At 48.4% G+C, this 19,637-nt stretch overlaps 1 protein-coding gene across 1 annotated transcript in view; it reads left to right on the forward strand.

Moving 5' to 3' along the window:
- AAAS (aladin WD repeat nucleoporin) overlaps positions 1–19,637 on the forward strand; it is a 249,575-nt gene that overhangs the window by 103,685 nt on the left and 126,253 nt on the right. The window contains 1 exon segment of the mRNA XM_030198169.1: positions 15,352–15,472. Coding sequence (XP_030054029.1) covers positions 15,352–15,472 — 121 coding nt within the window.

Raw genomic sequence — 19,637 nt, forward strand, 5'->3', positions numbered from 1 at the left:
TATGAGCAGAGCTACTTGACATGGCCATGGACAAAAAAGGACTGAAGGGGCACCGAGGCATTTCTCTCCTCTACCCTTCACCTGCCCACGATGACTGGACATTTCTTACTTCTTCTCAAGGTTATGGCTGGGGTTGAGCGATTATTGGGGGAATAAAAATTTGGAGTTTGACTCAAAGGGTTTTCTGGCCCTGAAGTAGGGGGGAGGGGGCGATTTATTAGAAAAAATATAGTATGTTTTCTAAACACTCCTTTTTTTTCTTTTGTTTTTGGCTTTTTCTTTGATTTCTTCACCCTTCTCTCGGGAAGGGTCCCCTTTTGGGGGGGGGGGAATGGGATAAGAAAATCAAGAAGAATATATTGCTGTTTTTCCTTTGTTGACCACGTCTACAGTTTTTTTTTTGGAGTGGGGATGGACTCTTGGGTTACATGATCTCATCAAAATGATGTATTATTGATCTTAGTTCAAAGAATTATATTTCCCTCTGTGCTTCACATTCTTTCATTACTTTTTGCATTTACATATAAATGGGGGTATATTTACTAGTTTTGCTGACTTATACATGAGTCATGTTCAGTGTATTTAGCATTTCTTATAAACATCTCATTCCATGTGTCTTGTGATACTAACATCAATAAAATATTTGTGAACAAAGAAATGTGTGCTGAACTTCAGTGCATAGCTTTAATGCATGGCTCAGAATGTGGACAAAAAACCTTTGTCAAGGAGTTGGCTGTCTGAGGGAGCTGACAATACACATCCAGAGCCTTGGAAATTTGGAAAAGAGGGCCCAAACACACTTCATGGACTTTATCTCGAACACCTGTATCTCTTCCTCAAACCTCATCATAATAGGAGACATCAACCTACACCTTGAAGATATCACCATAACAAGTACACAAGAATGCAAAGAGTTCCTACAACTATGGGATCTCCAAGAACCAAATTCGCAACCTACTCACACCAAAGGGGACACACATTAGATATCATCACACACAAATTTGATCATTTAAACCTTATGTTAACAGATACTAAATGGACACCTGTACTGTGGTCAGACCATTATGAAGCACATATTACCCTCCTATGGAGAATGAATGACACAACTAACAAACAAACACGAAAAACTTACATCACGAGAGGAAAAATAGATCCGGTAAATTTCTGGCAACAGATCTACCACGACAGTTGGACAATAAAGGCAGACACAATCCAATTCCTCTCAGAATGGGATAACAGATGCAAATCAATACTAGACAACATTGCCCCAATCCAAACCAGAACTTCGCACAGAAGAACTCAATTCCATGGTTCAATGAAGAACTGAAAAAAACTCAAAACACAAGTTAGGAAATTAGAACGTGCATGGAACAAAAAGAAAGACGATCCCACACTCAACGCTTGGAAACAACTCCGAAGGAAATATAATTATACCATAAGACAATCCAAAAGACTATACTACAAAACTGAAATTGGACCAAATTATAAAGACATACACAAACTCTTCCAAATCGTGAATAAACTGTTATACACCACACCAGTCACGAATAACAGCAACGACACACCAGGAGCTGACGACCTTGCGAGGTACTTCAAGGAGAAAATCATACAACTGCGACTCAAAATACCTGTTAGCCCCATCGAATACACTACACTCCTAGACTGCCTAGACCCAGACCCCGGAGTATACCCAGCAGACAGGATTTGGACTGAATTTGAAATATTATCAGAAGATCTCGTCTCACAAACGCTTAAAAGATTCGCCAAATCTCACTGCAAATTAGATATGTGCCCAAATAATCTTATGAAATCGGCCCCTCAACAATTCATAACAGACCTAACGAACCACGTGAACTATACGCTACAAAACGGACTCTTCCTGAGGGAGAAAGGAAACATTTTACTCACCCCCATACCTAAAGATGCAAAGAAAAATGCCAATGAATTAACTAACTATAGACCAGTAGCATCCATTCCCTTAATTACCAAAATAACAGAAGGAATGATGACCAAACAACTCAGAGTATCTATACAAGTTCTCAATACTACACAACTCCCAGTCAGGATTTCGCTCTAATCACAGTACTGAAACCGTACTAGTTACGCTTATGAACAAATTCAAACAAATGATAGCAACCGGCAAAAACATACTACTTCTACAATTCGACATGTCAAGCGCCTTTGACATGGTTGATCATGGAATATTACTACACATCCTCGAATACTTCGGCATCGGAGGCAGAGTTCTCAATTGGTTCAAGGGGTTCCTAACTACACGCTCATATCAAGTGACAGCAAATTCGACTACATCAGCCACATGGATACCTGAATGTGGAGTTCCACAGGGATCCCCCCTCTCACCGACCATATTTAACCTAATGATGACATCCTTGGCCAAACTACTATCGAACCAAAACCTCAACCCATACATATACGCTGATGATGTAACGATCTTCATACCATTCAAACAAGACCTAAGTGAAATCTCCAACGAAATCAACCAAAGTCTACATATCATGCATTCCTGGGCAGATGCATTTCAGTTGAAACAATGCAGAAAAAACCCAGTGCCTAGTACTGTGATCGCAACACAACATGGAGAAATTTACCACCATCAGCACACCAAAACTAAATCTACCAATCTCGGACTCCCTAAAAATTCTAGGAGTCACCATTGATCGGCACCTAACACTTGAGAATCATACGAAAAACATAACCAAAAAGATGTTTCACTCAATGTGGAAATTAAAAAGAGTAAGACCATTTTTTCCAAGGACCATCTTCCGCAATTTGGTACAATCACTGGTACTCAGTCATCTGGACTACTGCAACTCACTCTACGCCGGCTGTAAAGAACAAATACTCAAAAAACTCCAAACAGCCCAGAACACGGCAGTCAGACTAATATTCGGAAAACCAAAATACGAAAGTGCGACACCCCTACGAGAGAAACTACACTGGCTCCCACTCAAAGAACGAATCACATTCAAAGTATGTACCCTAGTTCATAAAATTATCCATGGAGCTGCCCCAGCCTACATGTCAGACCTAATAGACCTGCCACCTAGGAACGCAAAAAAATCTTCTCGAACATTCCTTAATATTCATTTTCCCAGTTGCAAAGGTCTGAAATACAAATTAATGCATGCCTCTACTTTCTCCTATATGAGCATGCAACTCTGGAACGCGCTACCACGCAATTTGAAAGCGACCAATGAACTGGCCAACTTCCATAAATGATTAAAGACTCATCTCTTTGAAAAGATATACCACAAAGATCAAAACATGTAACAATCTCCAAATATACCCAGAAACGTCGTAACACATCTAATGTTTTATAATGTCTTCTGCTATACCACTATCTTGTATTCCTAATGTTTGTAAATGTTTTCTACAATACCACTATCTTATATTCATGACCATGTAACCCAAAATCCTTCTGTAAAACCAAATGTATATCCTCTTCTTATTTCCAGTATCCATGATGTATTGTAAGCCACATTGAGCCTGCAAAGAGGTGGGAAAATATGGGATACAAATGCAATAAATATATTGTGGGCAGCCAAAGGGGAACAAAAAAGTAGTCTCCTGTCAGGTGTAAGCTGTCTAGGTAACCTGTTTGATGGGCAGGATAGAAAACGTTTAATAAACTTGAATATCTAAGCCTGCATGATGCCTTTAAGGGTGACTCAGGTAGAGCTATTTTATTTCTCCGTTTCCATCCGCTGGTCGACGGACACAACCCACAAGTTCTTGACTGGTCTGGTGGGATTAAAGGAAAGAAAATTAGCAGGTAAAATCTAATTTCCATATCATCAAGCTGATCAATCCATAGACTGGTGTGTAGACTGGTGGTTGTGTCCATCTACCAGCAGGTGGAGATAGAGAGCAAACTTTTGCCTCCCTATATGTGGTCATGTGCTGCCGGAAACTCCTCAGTATGTTCTCTATCTCAGCAGGTGGTGGTCACACACAGCAGCAGCAGCTCTGGCTAGGCCTCCAAGCCTAATTTTTAGGTTTTGTTGAGTGCCTGGGGTTGAGGGCTCTTTTGAGCAAGTGCAAACCTGGTGGTGCCAGGTCCCTCCTTTTCTCCCCCCTCCCGCTGGCTCCGTTAAAAAAAAAAAAAAAAATTTTAAACGTCTTTAAAGGCGTTTATTTCGACGTTTATTTAAGCGTCTATTGCAGCTACTCACTGAGACACCAGGTCGTTACAACTCGGAGCGGACAGCAGGTAATTTTACCTTTTTATAGCGGGCGGGGGTTCCCCGATTCTTCTCCTCGTGGCACATGGCGTCGGAGGGCGAGGGCGCAAAGGGTCGCTCCCCGGGTCGCTTGAGCGCTTCTAGAGGGGATGCGGGGGTCTTAAAGCCTGATTCGCCCTTGTTGGGTGGCAGTTTCGTGACCGATGAATGTCCCGGTCCTTCCTCCGGCGTGGCGGTTTTTCCCGCCATAAACGCCCATCCCCCGCTCCTCGCCTCCGCCATTTTGGCCGGCCACGCGGCTCGGACGGCTTCTTCTTGGGCCGCCCTTGAGGTTGGAGACATTAATGCCATGAACGCCCTTAATTTGGGCGACGGCACAGAAGCGGCTAAAGTTAAGAGCCGTTCTTCCCGCGCGGCTCCTTCGCGGAGTTTCGCGCCGGACGCCATTTTGGATGCGCAGCAGGCCTCTCCCCCGCTGTTGCGAGCGCCGGTTGAGAGTGCGCCTAGGGCTGTTGCCCAGGCTGCGGAAGTGCACAGTCTGGGGGGTTTCTCCCCCGAGTTTGTTTTGCTGCTGCATCAGGCCTTCCTCATGCACAACGCTGCCCCCGCTCCCTCGTCTGGTAAAGAGGTTGAGGTTCCCAGAGGTAAACGCCCTCGGGTTGATTCCCAGGCCTTGGAGGAATTTGTCTCCTCCGATGTAGATGAGGGCAGCGTGTCTGAGGTCTCCCAACGGTCCTTTGCGGATTCCTTGGAGGGGACGGATCCCCGCTCGGATGGAGCGGATGACCCCTCTGCAGCGCGGCTTTTTCGCCCAGAGGATTTGCCCAACCTGTTGTTACAGGCCATGGACACTTTGAAGATTTCCTCTCCGGAGGACGTCTCTCCCTCAGCCCCTGTTGGCTCTGCCATTATGCTGGGGACGAAGCGCCCGCCTAGAACCTTCCACGTGCATGATGCCATGCACACCTTAATTTCGGCTCAATGGGATGTCCCAGAAGCGAGCCTTAAAGTGGCTAGGGCTATGTCCCGCCTCTATCCTTTGGCTGTGAGTGAACGTGAGGCCTATCTGTGGCCTACCGTGGATTCTTTAATCACTGCGGTGACTAAGAAAACGGCATTGCCGGTGGAAGGTGGCACGGCCCTAAAGGACGCCCAAGACAGGAGATTGGAGGCGGCCTTAAGGTCGTCCTTTGAGGCGGCTGCTTTAAGTTTGCAGGCCTCAGTTTGCGGCTCCTATGTGGCCAGGGCGTGCCTGACTATGGTGCAGCGGGCTTCCCCCTCGGATCATTCCTTGAGGGATGATTGGCCAGCCCTGGAATCGGGCTTAGCCTATTTGGCAGACTTGCTGTATGATGTCTTGAGAGCCTCAGCTAAAGGCATGGCTCAGACAGTCTCTGCGCGGCGGTGGCTTTGGCTGAAACATTGGTCTGCTGACCACGCCTCTAAATCCCGCCTGGCTAGGTTGCCTTTTAAAGGCAAGCTGCTCTTTGGGGTCGAGCTGGACAAAATCGTGACCGATCTCGGCACGTCTAAGGGCAAGAAGTTACCAGAGGTCAGGGCTCGGGCTAGTGCTCGTCCCGGTACCTCCAGAGGACGGTTTCAGGAAGCCCGTCGGTACCGCCCGGGCAGGTCGGGTTCTTCTGCCCCCTCTTCCTTTAAGAGGCATTTCTCCCCCAAGCAGCGTTCCTTTCGCAGAGACCGCCGTCCCGGAGGTGCTCCCTCCGGTCCTCCCCCAGGGTCTCGTACCCAATGACGGGGTCTTGGTCCACGCCCCAGTGCAGATTGGAGGACGGCTGTCCTCGTTTCTGGGCGAGTGGACCACAATAACTTCAGACGCTTGGGTGCTGGAAGTCATCAGAGACGGCTACAAGCTAGAGTTCTGCCGACCCTTAAGAGACGGGTTTGTACTCTCTCCCTGCAAGTCTCCGGTCAAAGCTGTGGCAGTGCAGCAGACTTTGGACAATCTGATCCGCCTGGGTGCGGTCGTTCCGGTGCCAGAAAGTCAGCTTGGCAAGGGGCGTTACTCCATTTACTTTGTGGTACCAAAGAAAGGAGGTTCTGTCCGGCCTATCCTCGACCTCAAAGGGGTCAATCGGGCCTTGAAAGTGCGGCACTTTCGCATGGAGACTCTCCGCTCTGTTATAGCGGCAGTGAAGGCAGGGGAGTACCTGGCTTCCTTGGACATCAAGGAAGCGTACCTGCATATTCCCATCTGGCCTCCTCATCAACGCTTTCTGCGTTTTGCAGTCCTGGGCCGACACTTCCAGTTCAGAGCCCTCCCGTTCGGGTTGGCTACTGCTCCGCGGACCTTTTCCAAAGTAATGGTGGTCATAGCGGCCTTCCTGCGAAAGGAAGGAGTACAAGTCCATCCTTATCTGGACGACTGGTTGATCCGAGCCCCCTCTTATGCAGAGTGCGGCAAAGCTGTGGACCGGGTAGTTGCTCTTTTGAGCTCCCTGGGATGGATCATCAACTGGGAGAAGAGCCAGCTGCGCCCGACTCAGTCCCTGGAGTATCTGGGAGTTCGATTCGACACCCAAGTGGGCAGAGTGTTCCTGCCAGACAATCGGATTGTCAAGCTTCAGGCTCAGGTGGACCAGTTCCTGGTAGCCTCTCCTCTTCGGGCTTGGGACTATGTGCAGCTGTTGGGCTCTATGACGGCCACGATGGAAGTAGTGCCCTGGGCCAGGGCTCATATGAGACCACTACAACACTCTCTGCTGCAGCGCTGGACTCCGATGTCGGAGGATTATGCGGTGCGTCTTCCCTTGGATCCAGCAGTGCGCAAGGCGCTGAGCTGGTGGATGCAGACAGACAAGTTGTCTGCAGGAATGCCTCTGGTGACCCCAGAGTGGATTGTCGTCACGACGGACGCCTCATTGTCGGGCTGGGGAGCCCACTGCTTGGGAAGGACAGCGCAGGGGCTCTGGTCTCCTGCAGAGGCGAAGTGGTCTATCAACCTCCTGGAACTCAGAGCCATTCGGTTGGCGCTTTTGGAGTTCATCCCGGTACTGGTGCTGAAGCCTGTACGGGTACTGTCGGACAATGCCACGGCTGTGGCCTATGTCAACCGCCAGGGAGGTACCAAGAGCGCCCCTCTAGCCAAGGAGGCTATGAGTCTATGCCAGTGGGCGGAAGCGAACCTGGAACAGCTGTCAGCGGCCCACATTGCCGGAGTCATGAATGTCAAGGCGGACTTTCTCAGTCGCCATACCTTGGAGCCCGGAGAGTGGCAGCTATCTGCTCAGGCGTTCTTGGACATCACGAAGCGCTGGGGCCAGCCGAGCCTAGATCTGATGGCGTCATCGGCCAATTGCCAAGTGCCGCGCTTCTTCAGCAGAGGACGGGACCCTCGATCCCTGGGAGTAGATGCTCTTCTCCAACAATGGCCGACACAAGAGCTTCTCTATGTGTTCCCACCCTGGCCCATGTTGGGCAGGGTCCTAGACCGGGTGGCAAGACATCCCGGCAGGATAATCCTGGTGGGTCCGGATTGGCCCAGACGTCCCTGGTATGCGGACTTGATCAGGCTCTCAATCGACGATCCTCTGCGGCTGCCAGTGGAGCAGGGCCTGTTACATCAGGGTCCCGTGGTGATGGAGGATCCCTCCCCCTTTGGTCTTACGGCCTGGCTATTGAGCGGCAGCGTCTGAGGAAGAAGGGCTTCTCAGACAAGGTCATCGCCACTATGCTGAGAGCGAGGAAACGCTCTACTTCTACTGCTTACGCCAGGGTTTGGCGTATCTTTGCAGCGTGGTGTGAAGCAGGCTCACTTTCTCCCTTCACTGCTCCAATTTCTTCAGTGTTGGCGTTCCTGCAAGAAGGTCTGGACAAAGGCCTGTCGCTCAGTTCCCTTAAGGTCCAGGTAGCGGCTCTGGCTTGCTTCAGGGGCCGCCTGAAGGGTGCTTCCCTGGCTTCCCAGCCAGATGTGGTGCGCTTTCTCAAGGGAGTTAATCACCTGCGCCCTCCTCTGCACTCAGTGGTGCCTGCGTGGAATCTCAACCTGGTGCTAAGAGCATTGCAGAAGCCGCCGTTTGAACCCTTGTCGAGGGCATCTCTGAAAGACCTGACGTTGAAAGCAGTCTTTTTGGTGGCTATCACTTCAGCCAGAAGAGTTTCCGAGCTCCAGGCGCTCTCATGTCGAGAGCCTTTTCTGCAGTTCACTGAGGCAGGAGTGACTATTCGCACAGTGCCTTCCTTTCTGCCCAAGATTGTTTCTCGCTTCCATGTGAATCAGCAGCTCTGTCTCCCTTCCTTTCGTAGGGAGGACTACCCAGAGGAGTACTCTGCTCTTAAATATCTGGATGTGAGACGAGTCATCATCAGATACTTGGAAGTGACCAATGATTTCCGGAAATCGGATCATCTGTTTGTCCTGTTTGCAGGTCCTCGTAGGGGTCTGCAGGCTGCTAAGCCTACAGTGGCAAGATGGGTCAAGGAAGCCATTGCAGCGGCTTACGTGGCCGCAGGGAAGGTGCCGCCTATCCAGCTGAAGGCTCACTCCACAAGAGCTCAGGCGGCCTCGATGGCAGAGGCCGGTTCCGTCTCCTTGGAAGAGATATGCAAGGCGGCAACTTGGGCTTCGGCCCATACATTCTCCAAGCATTACCGCTTGACTGTGGCTGCTCGGGCGGAGGCCCGGTTTGGAGCTTCAGTGTTGCGGTCAGGGATTTCTAGGTCCCGCCCTGGGTGAGTACTGCTTCGGTACATCCCACCAGTCTATGGATTGATCAGCTTGATGATATGGAAGGTAAAATTATGTATAATCATACCTGATAATTTTCTTTCCATTAATCATAGCTGATCAATCCATAGCCCCTCCCAGATATCTGTATTGTTTTATTCTGGTTGCATTTCAGGTTCAAGTTTACTCTTCAGTTACTTCAGAAAGACTTCGTGTTCAAGTTTTTCACTTGGATTCTTCAAGAGTTAAGACGAGTTTGTGTTACAGTGAGCTGCTGCATTCCTCTCCCCTCCGTTTTACGGGGCTGGATTGAGACTTATAATTCTGCCGGCACTCCCTCCCGCTTCGTGCGGCTGTAGGGCAGTTTTGTACCCCTCCCGCTTCGGCGGTGTTCGGGTCAGTCAGCTCCTCCCGCGGTTGCGGTTGCAGGATAAGCCAGATCCCCCCGCATCGGCGGGTGTGGTGTCCCTCCCCCGCTCCGCGGGGATGAGCTGGACGGATTCCCCTCCCCCACTTGTGTGGGGATGAGCTGGGTTAATTCCCCTCCCCCGTTTCGGCGGTGGTGAGCTGGGCAGAGTGTCCCTTCGTGGGTGTAATTCTCTAAGTGCTGAGTCCTGCGGATGGAGCTTTGATATCGACATACTGAGGAGTTTCCGGCAGCACATGACCACATATAGGGAGGCAAAAGTTTGCTCTCTATCTCCACCTGCTGGTAGATGGACACAACCACCAGTCTACACACCAGTCTATGGATTGATCAGCTATGATTAATGGAAAGAAAATTATCAGGTATGATTATACATAATTTTACCTTCCTCAGCAATCCCCCAGACAGTTCAAGACGCTTGGGTTATGCACTCCTACCAGCAGAGGGAGACTGAGAACACTAAAACTTCTTATACAAGTAGCCTGTGCAGACCTTCTACTAACCAGTATTTTCTCAGTCTCAGCAGAGGGTAGATGTGTGCAGCCTGTGCAGTCCAGAGATAAAATATCTTCAAGGGTGGTTTTGCCTATTAGTCTGACAGAGCACAAAGCAACTGTTTGGGCGTTGAAGTGAAAGGTGGCCAATGTAGATTTTGTGGGGAGCCTACGTTGTCAGCGCTCTTGCCTCCCGTGCCTTCCCCTGAGTCGGCGGAGATGTTGGGTGGCGATTTGACCGCACGTTCCGGGCTGGTAACGGCGGGGCTGGTTTTGGCGGGAAACGCGGCCATTTTGGCTGCGCATTCCGTACCGACGCCGGGGGACCCGTTTGTGGCGGGAAGCGCGCCTAGTTTAGCCGCGGATCACGCGATGGACCTGCCACCTCAGGAGCGAGGGGGTCCGTCGCAGAGACTGCGGGAAGTGTTGTTGGGGCCTCAGCAGCGCCAGGGGGGTCTGGTTTCCCCCCTGAGTTTGTTTGGTCTCTGTATAATGCCTGGAGAGCTGGCCCCTCTCAGGCTGTTTGTTCCCCGGAGGCTGCTAGCTCAGTGGGAGTTAAGCGCCCACGGGTGGATATTTCGGAGCCTATGGAGATACTTTCTCTGCCTGGGTCGGAGGGTTGGAGTGACCCAGGAGAGGAGGATCTCTTACATGAGTCTGAGGATCAGGATGGGCTAAGGCCTGGGGAAGATTCTTCAGTGGTTCGCATTTTTCATAAGGAGTTGTTAGAGCTCATTGATCAGGTGATCTCTACTTTGAGGCTTGCTCCGGCGGCCACTCCCTCTGCAGAGGGACCCCAGGTAGATCCCTTGGTTAAGGGGATTCGGAGAGCCTCCCGTTCCTTTCCCATGAATTCAGACATTAGAGACATGGGTTTTTCAGGAATGGTCTATGCCGGAGGCTGCTTGTAAGGTGTCTAGGGCTGTGGCGCAGCTGTATCCCTTGCCGCCGGAAGATTTGACCCTGCTGAAACCACCTACTGTGGATGCTGTGGTTACGGCGGTTACTAAGGCTACGGCCATTCCGGTGGGTGGCGGTACAGCCTTACGGGATCCTCAGGATAGGAAGCTAGAGTCGTTTCTGAAGCACAGCTTTGATTTGTCGGCTTTGGCCTTGCAAGCCTCTGTGTGTGGGGGCTTGGTAGCCAGAGCTTGTTTCCGTTGGGCGGAGAAGCTCTTGGATGAGCCTGCGTTAGATAGGACTGGTTTGGTTCAGGACCTGGCCAAATTGAAGATGGGGTCTTCGTTTTTGGCGGACACCCTTTATGATTTGCTAAGGGCTTCGGCTAAGAATATGGCTCTGGCAGTGACGGCTCGCAGGGCTCTTTGGCTTAGGGGCTGGGTGGCAGATGCGGCCTCTAAAGCAAAGTTGTGTTCTCTACCTTTCAGAGGTTCTATGTTGTTTGGAGAGGACTTGGATAAACTGATGAGTGGTCTTGGGGATACCAAGGTCTCACGGTTGCCGGAGTTACGGCCTAAGTCGGCTAGTCGAGGTGGTTCGGCTAGAGGTCGGTTTAAGGACGCAAGGCGGTACAAGCCGGGCAGATTTGTATCTCCTTCTAAAAGCCGTTTTTTCCAGTGGACGCAGTCCTTTCGAGGGGGTCGTCGAGGAGGTTAGGACTCCTCCGGAGGTGCCAGAAATGGTAATAAGTCCTCCTTATGAAGGTGTGGCGGTCCAGCCTCTGGTGAAGGTCGGGGCGCGTCTTTGTTTTTTATTTTTGTTACATTTGTACCCCGCGCTTTCCCACTCATGGCAGGCTCAATGCGGCTTACATGGGGCAATGGAGGGTTAAGTGACTTGCCCAGAGTCACAAGGAGCTGCCTGTGCCTGAAGTGGGAATCAAACTCAGTTCCTCAGTTCCCCAGGACCAAAGTCCACCACCTTAACCACTAGGCCACTCCTCCACCAGATCAGTGGGTCCTGGAGCTCGTTCGCGACGGTTATGCGCTTGAGTTCGAGCACCTGCTGCCGGATCTGTTTCTTCCCTCTCTTTGTCACTCTCGAGTCAAGTTAAAGGCTATTCAAGAGACTCTGGGTCGCTTAATCCAGTTGGGAGCTTTGGTACCCGTTCCTCGGCATGAGCAGGGAATGTGTTGTTACTCCATTTACTTTGTGGTGCCGAAGAAGGAGGACCAGTTTCGACCCATTTTAGATCTCAAGAGGGTCAATGGGGCGCTCAAGGTGCCATCCTTCCGCATGGAGACTGCGCTCGGTCATAGTGGCTGTTCGTCAGGGAGAATTTCTCACGTCACTGGATCTCACGGAAGCGTATCTGCACGTACCGATTCGAGAGGCCCATCAGCGTTTCCTTCGTTTTGCTGTTTTAGGGAGGCACTTTCAGTTCTGTGCTCTGCCTTTTGGTCTGACAATGGCTCCACGCACCTTCTCCAAGATAATAGTGGTGGTAGCAGTGGCTTTGCGGAGGCAAGGAATTCTGGTGCATCCGTACCTGGACGACTGGTTGATCCGGGCGAAGTCTCTGGCTCACAGTGTTGCGGCGACGGCTCAGGTGGTCACGTTTCTGGAATCGCTCGGATGGGTAGTGAATGTAGTCAAAAGTCAGTTGATCCCATCACAGAGTCTGGAGTACTTGGGAGTGCAGTTCGACACGGCAGTGGGTCGTGTTTTTCTGCCGGATTCTCGGATCGCCTCTCTTCAGCAGCAGGTCCGGCTGTTAATGTCCGTTCAGAGTCTGACGGTTCAAATGTACCTTCGGGTTCTGGGCCTCATGGCAGCGACAATAGAGGTAGTACTATGGGCCAGGGTGCATATGCATCAGCTTCAGGCGGCTCTGTTGTCCAGGTGGTCTCCCCAGGTACACAGTTTGGAGTTGCGGTTGCCATTGAGGGGGGCTCCTCGGCGCAGTCTCCAGTGGTGGCTGTGCTCGGCCCATCTGAAAAAGGGCATGCCTTTGGAACCTCCTCAGTGGGTGATTCTGGTAACGGATGCCAGTCTGCTGGGCTGGGGAGCTCAGTGTCTCAGTCGGTCCGCGCAGGGGCGGTGGTCGACGGAGGAAGCTCAGTGGTCTATCAGCCGGTTGGAGAAGAGGGCGATTCGGCTAGCTCTGTTGGCGTTTCGCTCAAGTGTGGTCGGAAAGGCGGTAAGAGTCATGTCCGACAACGCGACAGCGGTAGCATATGTCAACTGGCAGGGCGGTACAAAGAGTCCGTGGTTGGCAATTGAGACTGCTCTGCTCATGAGTTGGGCGGAAAGGCATCTAGTGCGGTGGCGCACGTGGCCAGGGTGAACAACGTGAACGCAGATTTTCTAAGCAGACACATGTTGGACCCCGGAGAATGGTCGTCTGTGCACCGGTCGGTGTTCGACCAGATAGTTCTAAAGTGGGGAATGCCAGTAGTGGATCTCATAGCGTCGGCACAGAATGCTCAGGTTCCTCGGTATTTCAGTTGGCGTCGGGATCCGCGAGCGGAAGGGATCGATGCGTTGGTCCTTCCGTGGCTTCAGCAGGTGTTGCTGTACGTGTTTCCCCCGTGGCCCTTGATAGGTCGAGTCCTACAGAGGGTAGAATGTCATGCGGGTCCAGTGTTGTTGGTGGCTCCGAATTGGCCGCGTTGGCCATGGTTCGGGGATCTGATGCACTTGTTAGAAGGTGAGCCTCTGCGGCTGGGGGGCTCGGTGCTGTTGTGTCAGGGTCCAATTGTCATGCCGGATCCGGATCGGTTCTCTCTTACGGTGTGGCCCTTGAGAGGGAACGGTTGAGAAGGAAAGGGTTTTCCCCTCAGGTGATTCAGACGATGCTGCAGTCTCGCAAACGTTCAACGTCTTTGGCCTATGTGCGTGTGTGGCGCATCTTTGAAGATTGGTGTGGGGACCGGGCGTGTGTCCCTTCGACAGCTTCTGTGTCGTGCATTTTAGATTTCTTGCAGGATGGTTATGAGAAGGGCCTTTCATTGTCATCTTTGAAGGTGCAGCAGGCTGCTTTGGCGTGTTTTCGGGGTAAGGTGCAGGGCAGGTGGGTTGCGTCTTCCCCGGATGTGGTCCGTTTTTTGAAGGGGGTAAAGTTGCTTCATCCTCCTCAGCGGCCGGTAGTTCCTCAGTGGGATCTTAATATCGTTCTTGACTCTTTGGCGGGTTCTCCTTTTGAGCCCTTGGAGTCTTGTTCGATAAAAGACCTTACTATGAAGGTGGTCTTTTTGGTAGCTATATCGTTGGCTCGCAGGATTTCGGAACTTCAGGCTCTTTCATGTAGGCCTCCGTTTCTGTGGTTTTCTAAGGAAAAGGTTTCGCTGCGTCCAGTGCCTTCGTTTTTGCCTAAGGTGGTATCCTCCTTTCATGTCAATCAAGTGATTTCGTTGCCGGTCTTGGGGGACCGGACGGGGGATGCTTCTCAGCGTCGTTTGGCGAAATTGGATGTGCGCCGAGTGTTGAAGGTTTACTTGCGCAGGTCGGAGGAATTCAGGTCTTTGGACAGGTTATTTGTCCTTCATGGGGGGCCCAAGAAGGGAGCGGCTGCTTCTAAGGCATCTATAGCTCGGTGGTTGAAGGATGCCATCTCTTTGCCTTACATATTGCATGGCCCTACGGTGCCGGTGGGGCTCAAGGCACATTCCACTAGGGGGATGGCGGCTTCTTGGGCAGAGAGTAATTTTGTTCCACCGGTGGACATTTGTAGAGCGGCGATGTGGTCCTCCCTGCAATCTTTTGTCAAACATTACAGAGTGGATGTACAGGCAAGGGAGGATGCCAGTTTTGGAGCTGCAGTCCTGTCCTCTGGGCTTCGCAGGTCCTACCCTTAGATGTGTTTACTGCTTTGGTACTTCCCAAGCGTCTTGAAGGTCTGGAGGATTGCTGTTGAAGGTGAAATTAGGCCTTACCTGCTAATTTCCTTTCCTCTAGATCCTCCAGACCGTTCAAGAGCCCACCCAGTGTATCGGACAGTTCAGTATGATATTTTCTTTAGACTTCAATTGCTGATATTTCTAGTAGCTCCTGTGATTTGGGACCTGGAGTTTTACTAAGGGCAGTTTGTGGTACTGTTTGTGCCCATCTGCAGTTGAATTCCCCTGTTTTAAGGGGAGGAGATCTGAGTGTGGATTCAGTGGTTTTGTTTAGGTGGGGGTGTTTTGTTCCTATGCTTTGTTACTGTTTTACTGGTTAGTAAACAGGCTACTTGTATAAGACGTTTTAGTGTTCTCAGTCTCCCTCTGCTGGTAGGAGTGCATAACCCAAGCGTCTTGAAGGGTCTGGAGGATCTAGATTAAAAGAAAATTAGCAGGTAAGGCCTAATTTCACCTTCTTCTTCTGAAAGGTTTTTTGAGGGGGGAGTGAATCTGCTTTTTTGAAACAGTTTAATTTGGAAACATTAACATAGCGACTCTTCTCTTTTCATCTGACACACTTTTTTTTCTCCTTCATTCTCATCTTTTTTCCCTAATGTGCCCTAAACTTTCCCCTTCGCCCTCATTTTTTCTATTTCTTCTATCATCCCTTCTCCCCTCTCTTTATCTGCTTACTCTTTTTGCCATTTCTTTTCTTCTTTTCTCTCTCTCTCTCCCTCCGTCATGCTCTGTTGTTCTTCTATAGGCCATCTTCTGGCTGTGCTCAAGTGCTGTCTCATCCAGGTCACAGCCCCATCACTTGCCTAGCCTGGTCTCCTGGTGGAGAAATGTTGCTGTCCGCATCTCCTGTTGATACCTCCATGCTGGTGGGTAAAACTTTATTAGTATGTTTTCTTCATAAATTGTAGCATAAAGCAAGAATAAATTAGGTAACAGAAATCTGTGGATCTGCAATCTCCAAGTCCTCAACCAAGTTTTTCTTCAGCACTGGTATTTATGAGCAAAGAGCAAAATGCCTTGTCCTTTTGGTATTTTAGTTGACCTAGTCTTGTAATGCATATTAGAATTTATTAGTAAATAATCTATGATGTCCATTATAAATGCTTGGAATAGTTGAATGATTGGATGAGAGTGGGTCACATGGGCATGGAACACCAGATACCCTGGTACTGCCATAAGTCCATAAAACTACATACTTTTGTCAAGGCAACCAACGGAACTCTGATGAGGTTACATAAGCAGGCCAGAAAACAAGGAGCATCTATATGTTTCTAAATAATTGACTTCCATATACTCTGCATATAATTTTCTTTTAACATGTCATTTCTGTTTTAGTCAATTTCAGGTGAAAAGAGGGTGGTCATATAGTATAATTGAGTGGCACAACAGTTCAAATGAAATGCACCGTGACTTGGGCAAACTCATTTTACCTTCCATTATCTTGAATAACTACATAGATTTGTAAACTTTTCAGGGCAGAGATTTATTGTTACCTACGTGTACTTTGTCATATAGCACCCTGATTTAGGGCACCATTTAATTGCTGAAATAGAGTAGCTTGTCTGTGAAGAAACCCCATTTTTCTAAATCTCTGTTATGAAAAATTCTTATGTTGATGTGTTTGAAGATCAGTAGCACCCATGGGTCAAACATCAGGACCAGGTAACTTTTCTTGTATTTTATATAAACTTGATCCACTAGTCATACCATCTTTGTATCTCCTGCATTTTCAGCCAAGCTTTTCAGAGACAGATGCTTCCACTGCCCCATCCCCTACATAGTGTACATGGGTAACTTGTGACAGTCCTTCAGTCAGGGCTTTTGCAAGGATTAGCAAGCAGGACAGTTGTCTGAGAGCCAAGGCATGTAGGAAGAGGGGACACGATGCTGCCTGGGTATGAAAATGCAAGCACAAAATAGAAGGGACACCTAAAGCAATCTGTGCCTTGAGTGCTGTTTTTCCCAGTGGTTGCCCTCTCACTTTCTCCCTTTGTTTCTATTGTACAATACTGCACCCTGCCAGTGCAGTCCAACAGGAAGAAAGCAACTGAGAGAGAATATTAGTAATTAAATGAAGGACCAAGCAAAAGTCTCTCCATGCTGTTTGTCTTTTATTATGCTTAGTACCAAATCTAGTGGGCTTTTTACAAAGGTGTGCTAGTGTTTGTAGCATGCGCTAAATGCTAGAGGCATCCATATATTCCTATGGGCTTCTCTAGCGTTTAGCGCGTGCTATTCAGTGCACGCTAAAAACACTACTGCACCTTTGTAAAAGACCCCCTCAAACTTTAACATGAGCTATTCCAAATCTGTGCAAGAAAATAATTTGCTTCATTTTAGATGATTCCACTTCCCCCTTCCTCCCATTGCAGTCTGTTGCAGGAACATGTGCTGAGAAACTTTACATTTTGGTGTGAATGGAAAATTCATTGTGCAATGCTCACTGGTTTGTGGGCTTAAAATAAATCTGGCAGAGAGGGAGGATCTGGGAGGAGGGATAAGGGAACAAATAGAGAGAGTGGGAGGGGAAAAAGCTGTGTATAACAAAAAAAAAAAAAATGCTGTTCGTGGATGGTCAAAAAGGAATAGTTGTCCAGCTGGTTGTCATATGCTGGAATTAGAAAAAACAATTTAAAAAAAACCCAATTCTGTTGCTTCATGGAAAATATGAATGTGTGGCAGATATTAAAAAAAAAATGTTGGCAGCAAACACCCCCCCCCCCCCCCCCCCCCCCCACACACACACACACAGAAAATCAAAAGCAGCTGAATATCGACATAGCCGGTTAAATTTGAGCCGGCAAAAAAAAATAAAAAAATATATTCAGTGCCGGTCACCAAAAACAGCCCAGCATTTAATATCTGCCAGGGACCAGTTTACAGGTGTTAGGTAGGACCCTAGACCAGGCCACAATAAGAAGTAATCGGATCCAAGATAAAATTTAAAATAAAGGAAAGAAATGGATTAGATACTTATAGGAGATACGTAACTCCCACCTGTTTACTTCAGCCACCTACTAACAGTGAACATTAGGAACTACATTTTAACATGCACTTCATCTCTGGCATTCAAAAATTCTTCTAGTTGTTTAGGCTCAAAAAATTGAAATTGTTTACCGTCAAATAATAATATACAATTACAAGGAAAACGTAACACGTAACTAGCGCCAAGAGCCTGTGCCCTAGACCGCAAGGCTAAAAAGACCTTTTGCCTTGCCTGTGTTCCTCTTGCTAAATCAGGAAAAACCCTTATTTTTGAACCCATAAACGATTCCATATGTTGTTCCATAGGAAAGATTTAAAACAGAATTTCGGTCAGGTTCATAGGCAGAAGTCACCACCAATGTAGTCCTTTGAGTAATAACCTACAAAGAAGATTCCAGAAAAGCTGTTAAATTTAAATCTCCTAAACAGGACACGTTAACCTACACTCTGATAATTATACTGCGGGGAGAGGTAGAGGAACGCCATGAAGTAAAAAGTAGGTTTAAGAGAATAGAGGGGAGGGAGGGGGAAGGGGATATAGTTTTGGAAAAGGTAATATGCTATGTATATTGAAGAGTTACTTGTGATAATAGCTTGGAGAAGACTCCTTTGAAGAAACATATTCAGAAGTCTCGTCTGTAAACACTGTTGGGATTTAAACAAGGCAATAATACACAGAGCAAAACACGAGACACAATTATTGGAGTTTAATATAAAAGTTTATGGGTTATGATAGAATTATTTGTTATCAGACTTTTATTGTTTAATAAGGAATTGCTAGGCATGCGTTTTCATCCATAACAATAGTTAAACAATAGTTAATATAGAACATGGTTTGGGGGGGAGGGAGGGATAAGTGCTTTGATGGCTGTACGTAATGTATGCTTGAAGTGTTGTTCCACTGAGCTTTGTACAATTGTATTGATGCTGCTATGTTAAGGTGGATTTGTACTTTTTGATTTGTCATCAATAAAAACTGTTGAAATATAAATTTAAATCTCCTTCATCTCTGGGTTGAGCAACCACACCATTGGGAATCCCAGGGTTTAGAATATACTGAGCCCTGGTGATAGGTGGTAAAACATCAGAGGACATTACTTTAAACTTCCATCATGTATTTCTTAAACATTTCCAGCGCAGGCAATAATGGAGACTTTGGAAAGTTCAAGAGTCTCAAATTAAGGCTTTTAGATTGATTCTTCAAATATTCCAAACGTCTTGCAACAACATTTTTTTCCTTAATTGAGGCTACCTCTAAACTCTCCATAGTCTGTATTTCAGACTTAAGGAAATCAACTTCAAGGGCTAATTGGCCTGTAGCCTGAGCCTGCACAAGACACCATCAGAAACAGATATTAAATCCTTAGTATTTTGTGTTGTAATATCCAGAAGGGAAGTTTGCATATTACCAATAGCGTCCCAGAATGAGTCCAGTGTCACTATGGCTGGTCTCACCAGTGTCCACCTTAAATCAGAAGAGTTTCGCGTAACAACTTGAGTTAAAGAGTTAACAATACCTTCACCAAGGATCTTTTTAACATGCTAGTATTCCACACTCAAAGTTGGAACTCTATTCACAGTCGGTCCCCCCTGAAAGAGCAGTATTCTCTCCAAGCTGGGTCTCCAATGCCGCTTCGACTGCAACTGTGGATCTACTTCTTGGTTGCGGAGGAGCCACATGTTCAACTGCCTCCCGAGGCTCCTGCCTCCGGAAGAGGTGAGGAAGTAGCAGGGGAAGAAACTGGTTGCACTCGAAAGTGCTCCAGAGTTGCTTTCTTCGTTGGAGGTATGGAGGAGGGAGCCAGGGGAGGCTCACGGATGTTTCCTCTCTTTCCCATTCTGCTCTAGTGAGCCCGAACGAGCAGCAACACACAGAGTAACAACAGAGCACCGCCAGGTCCGACACTCTTGGATCTAGAATGATCCCTTTCACTCTTTTTTTTAAGAAGCCCTGGGATTTTGCTGTGCTGACCTCTCATGCCACATACCCAGAATAATTGCTACTTAACATGGATTGCGTCAACTACAATGAAAATACAGCATAAT

This window comes from Microcaecilia unicolor, chromosome 3 (genome assembly GCF_901765095.1).
Source record: "Microcaecilia unicolor chromosome 3, aMicUni1.1, whole genome shotgun sequence".
Lineage (NCBI taxonomy): Eukaryota > Metazoa > Chordata > Amphibia > Gymnophiona > Siphonopidae > Microcaecilia > Microcaecilia unicolor.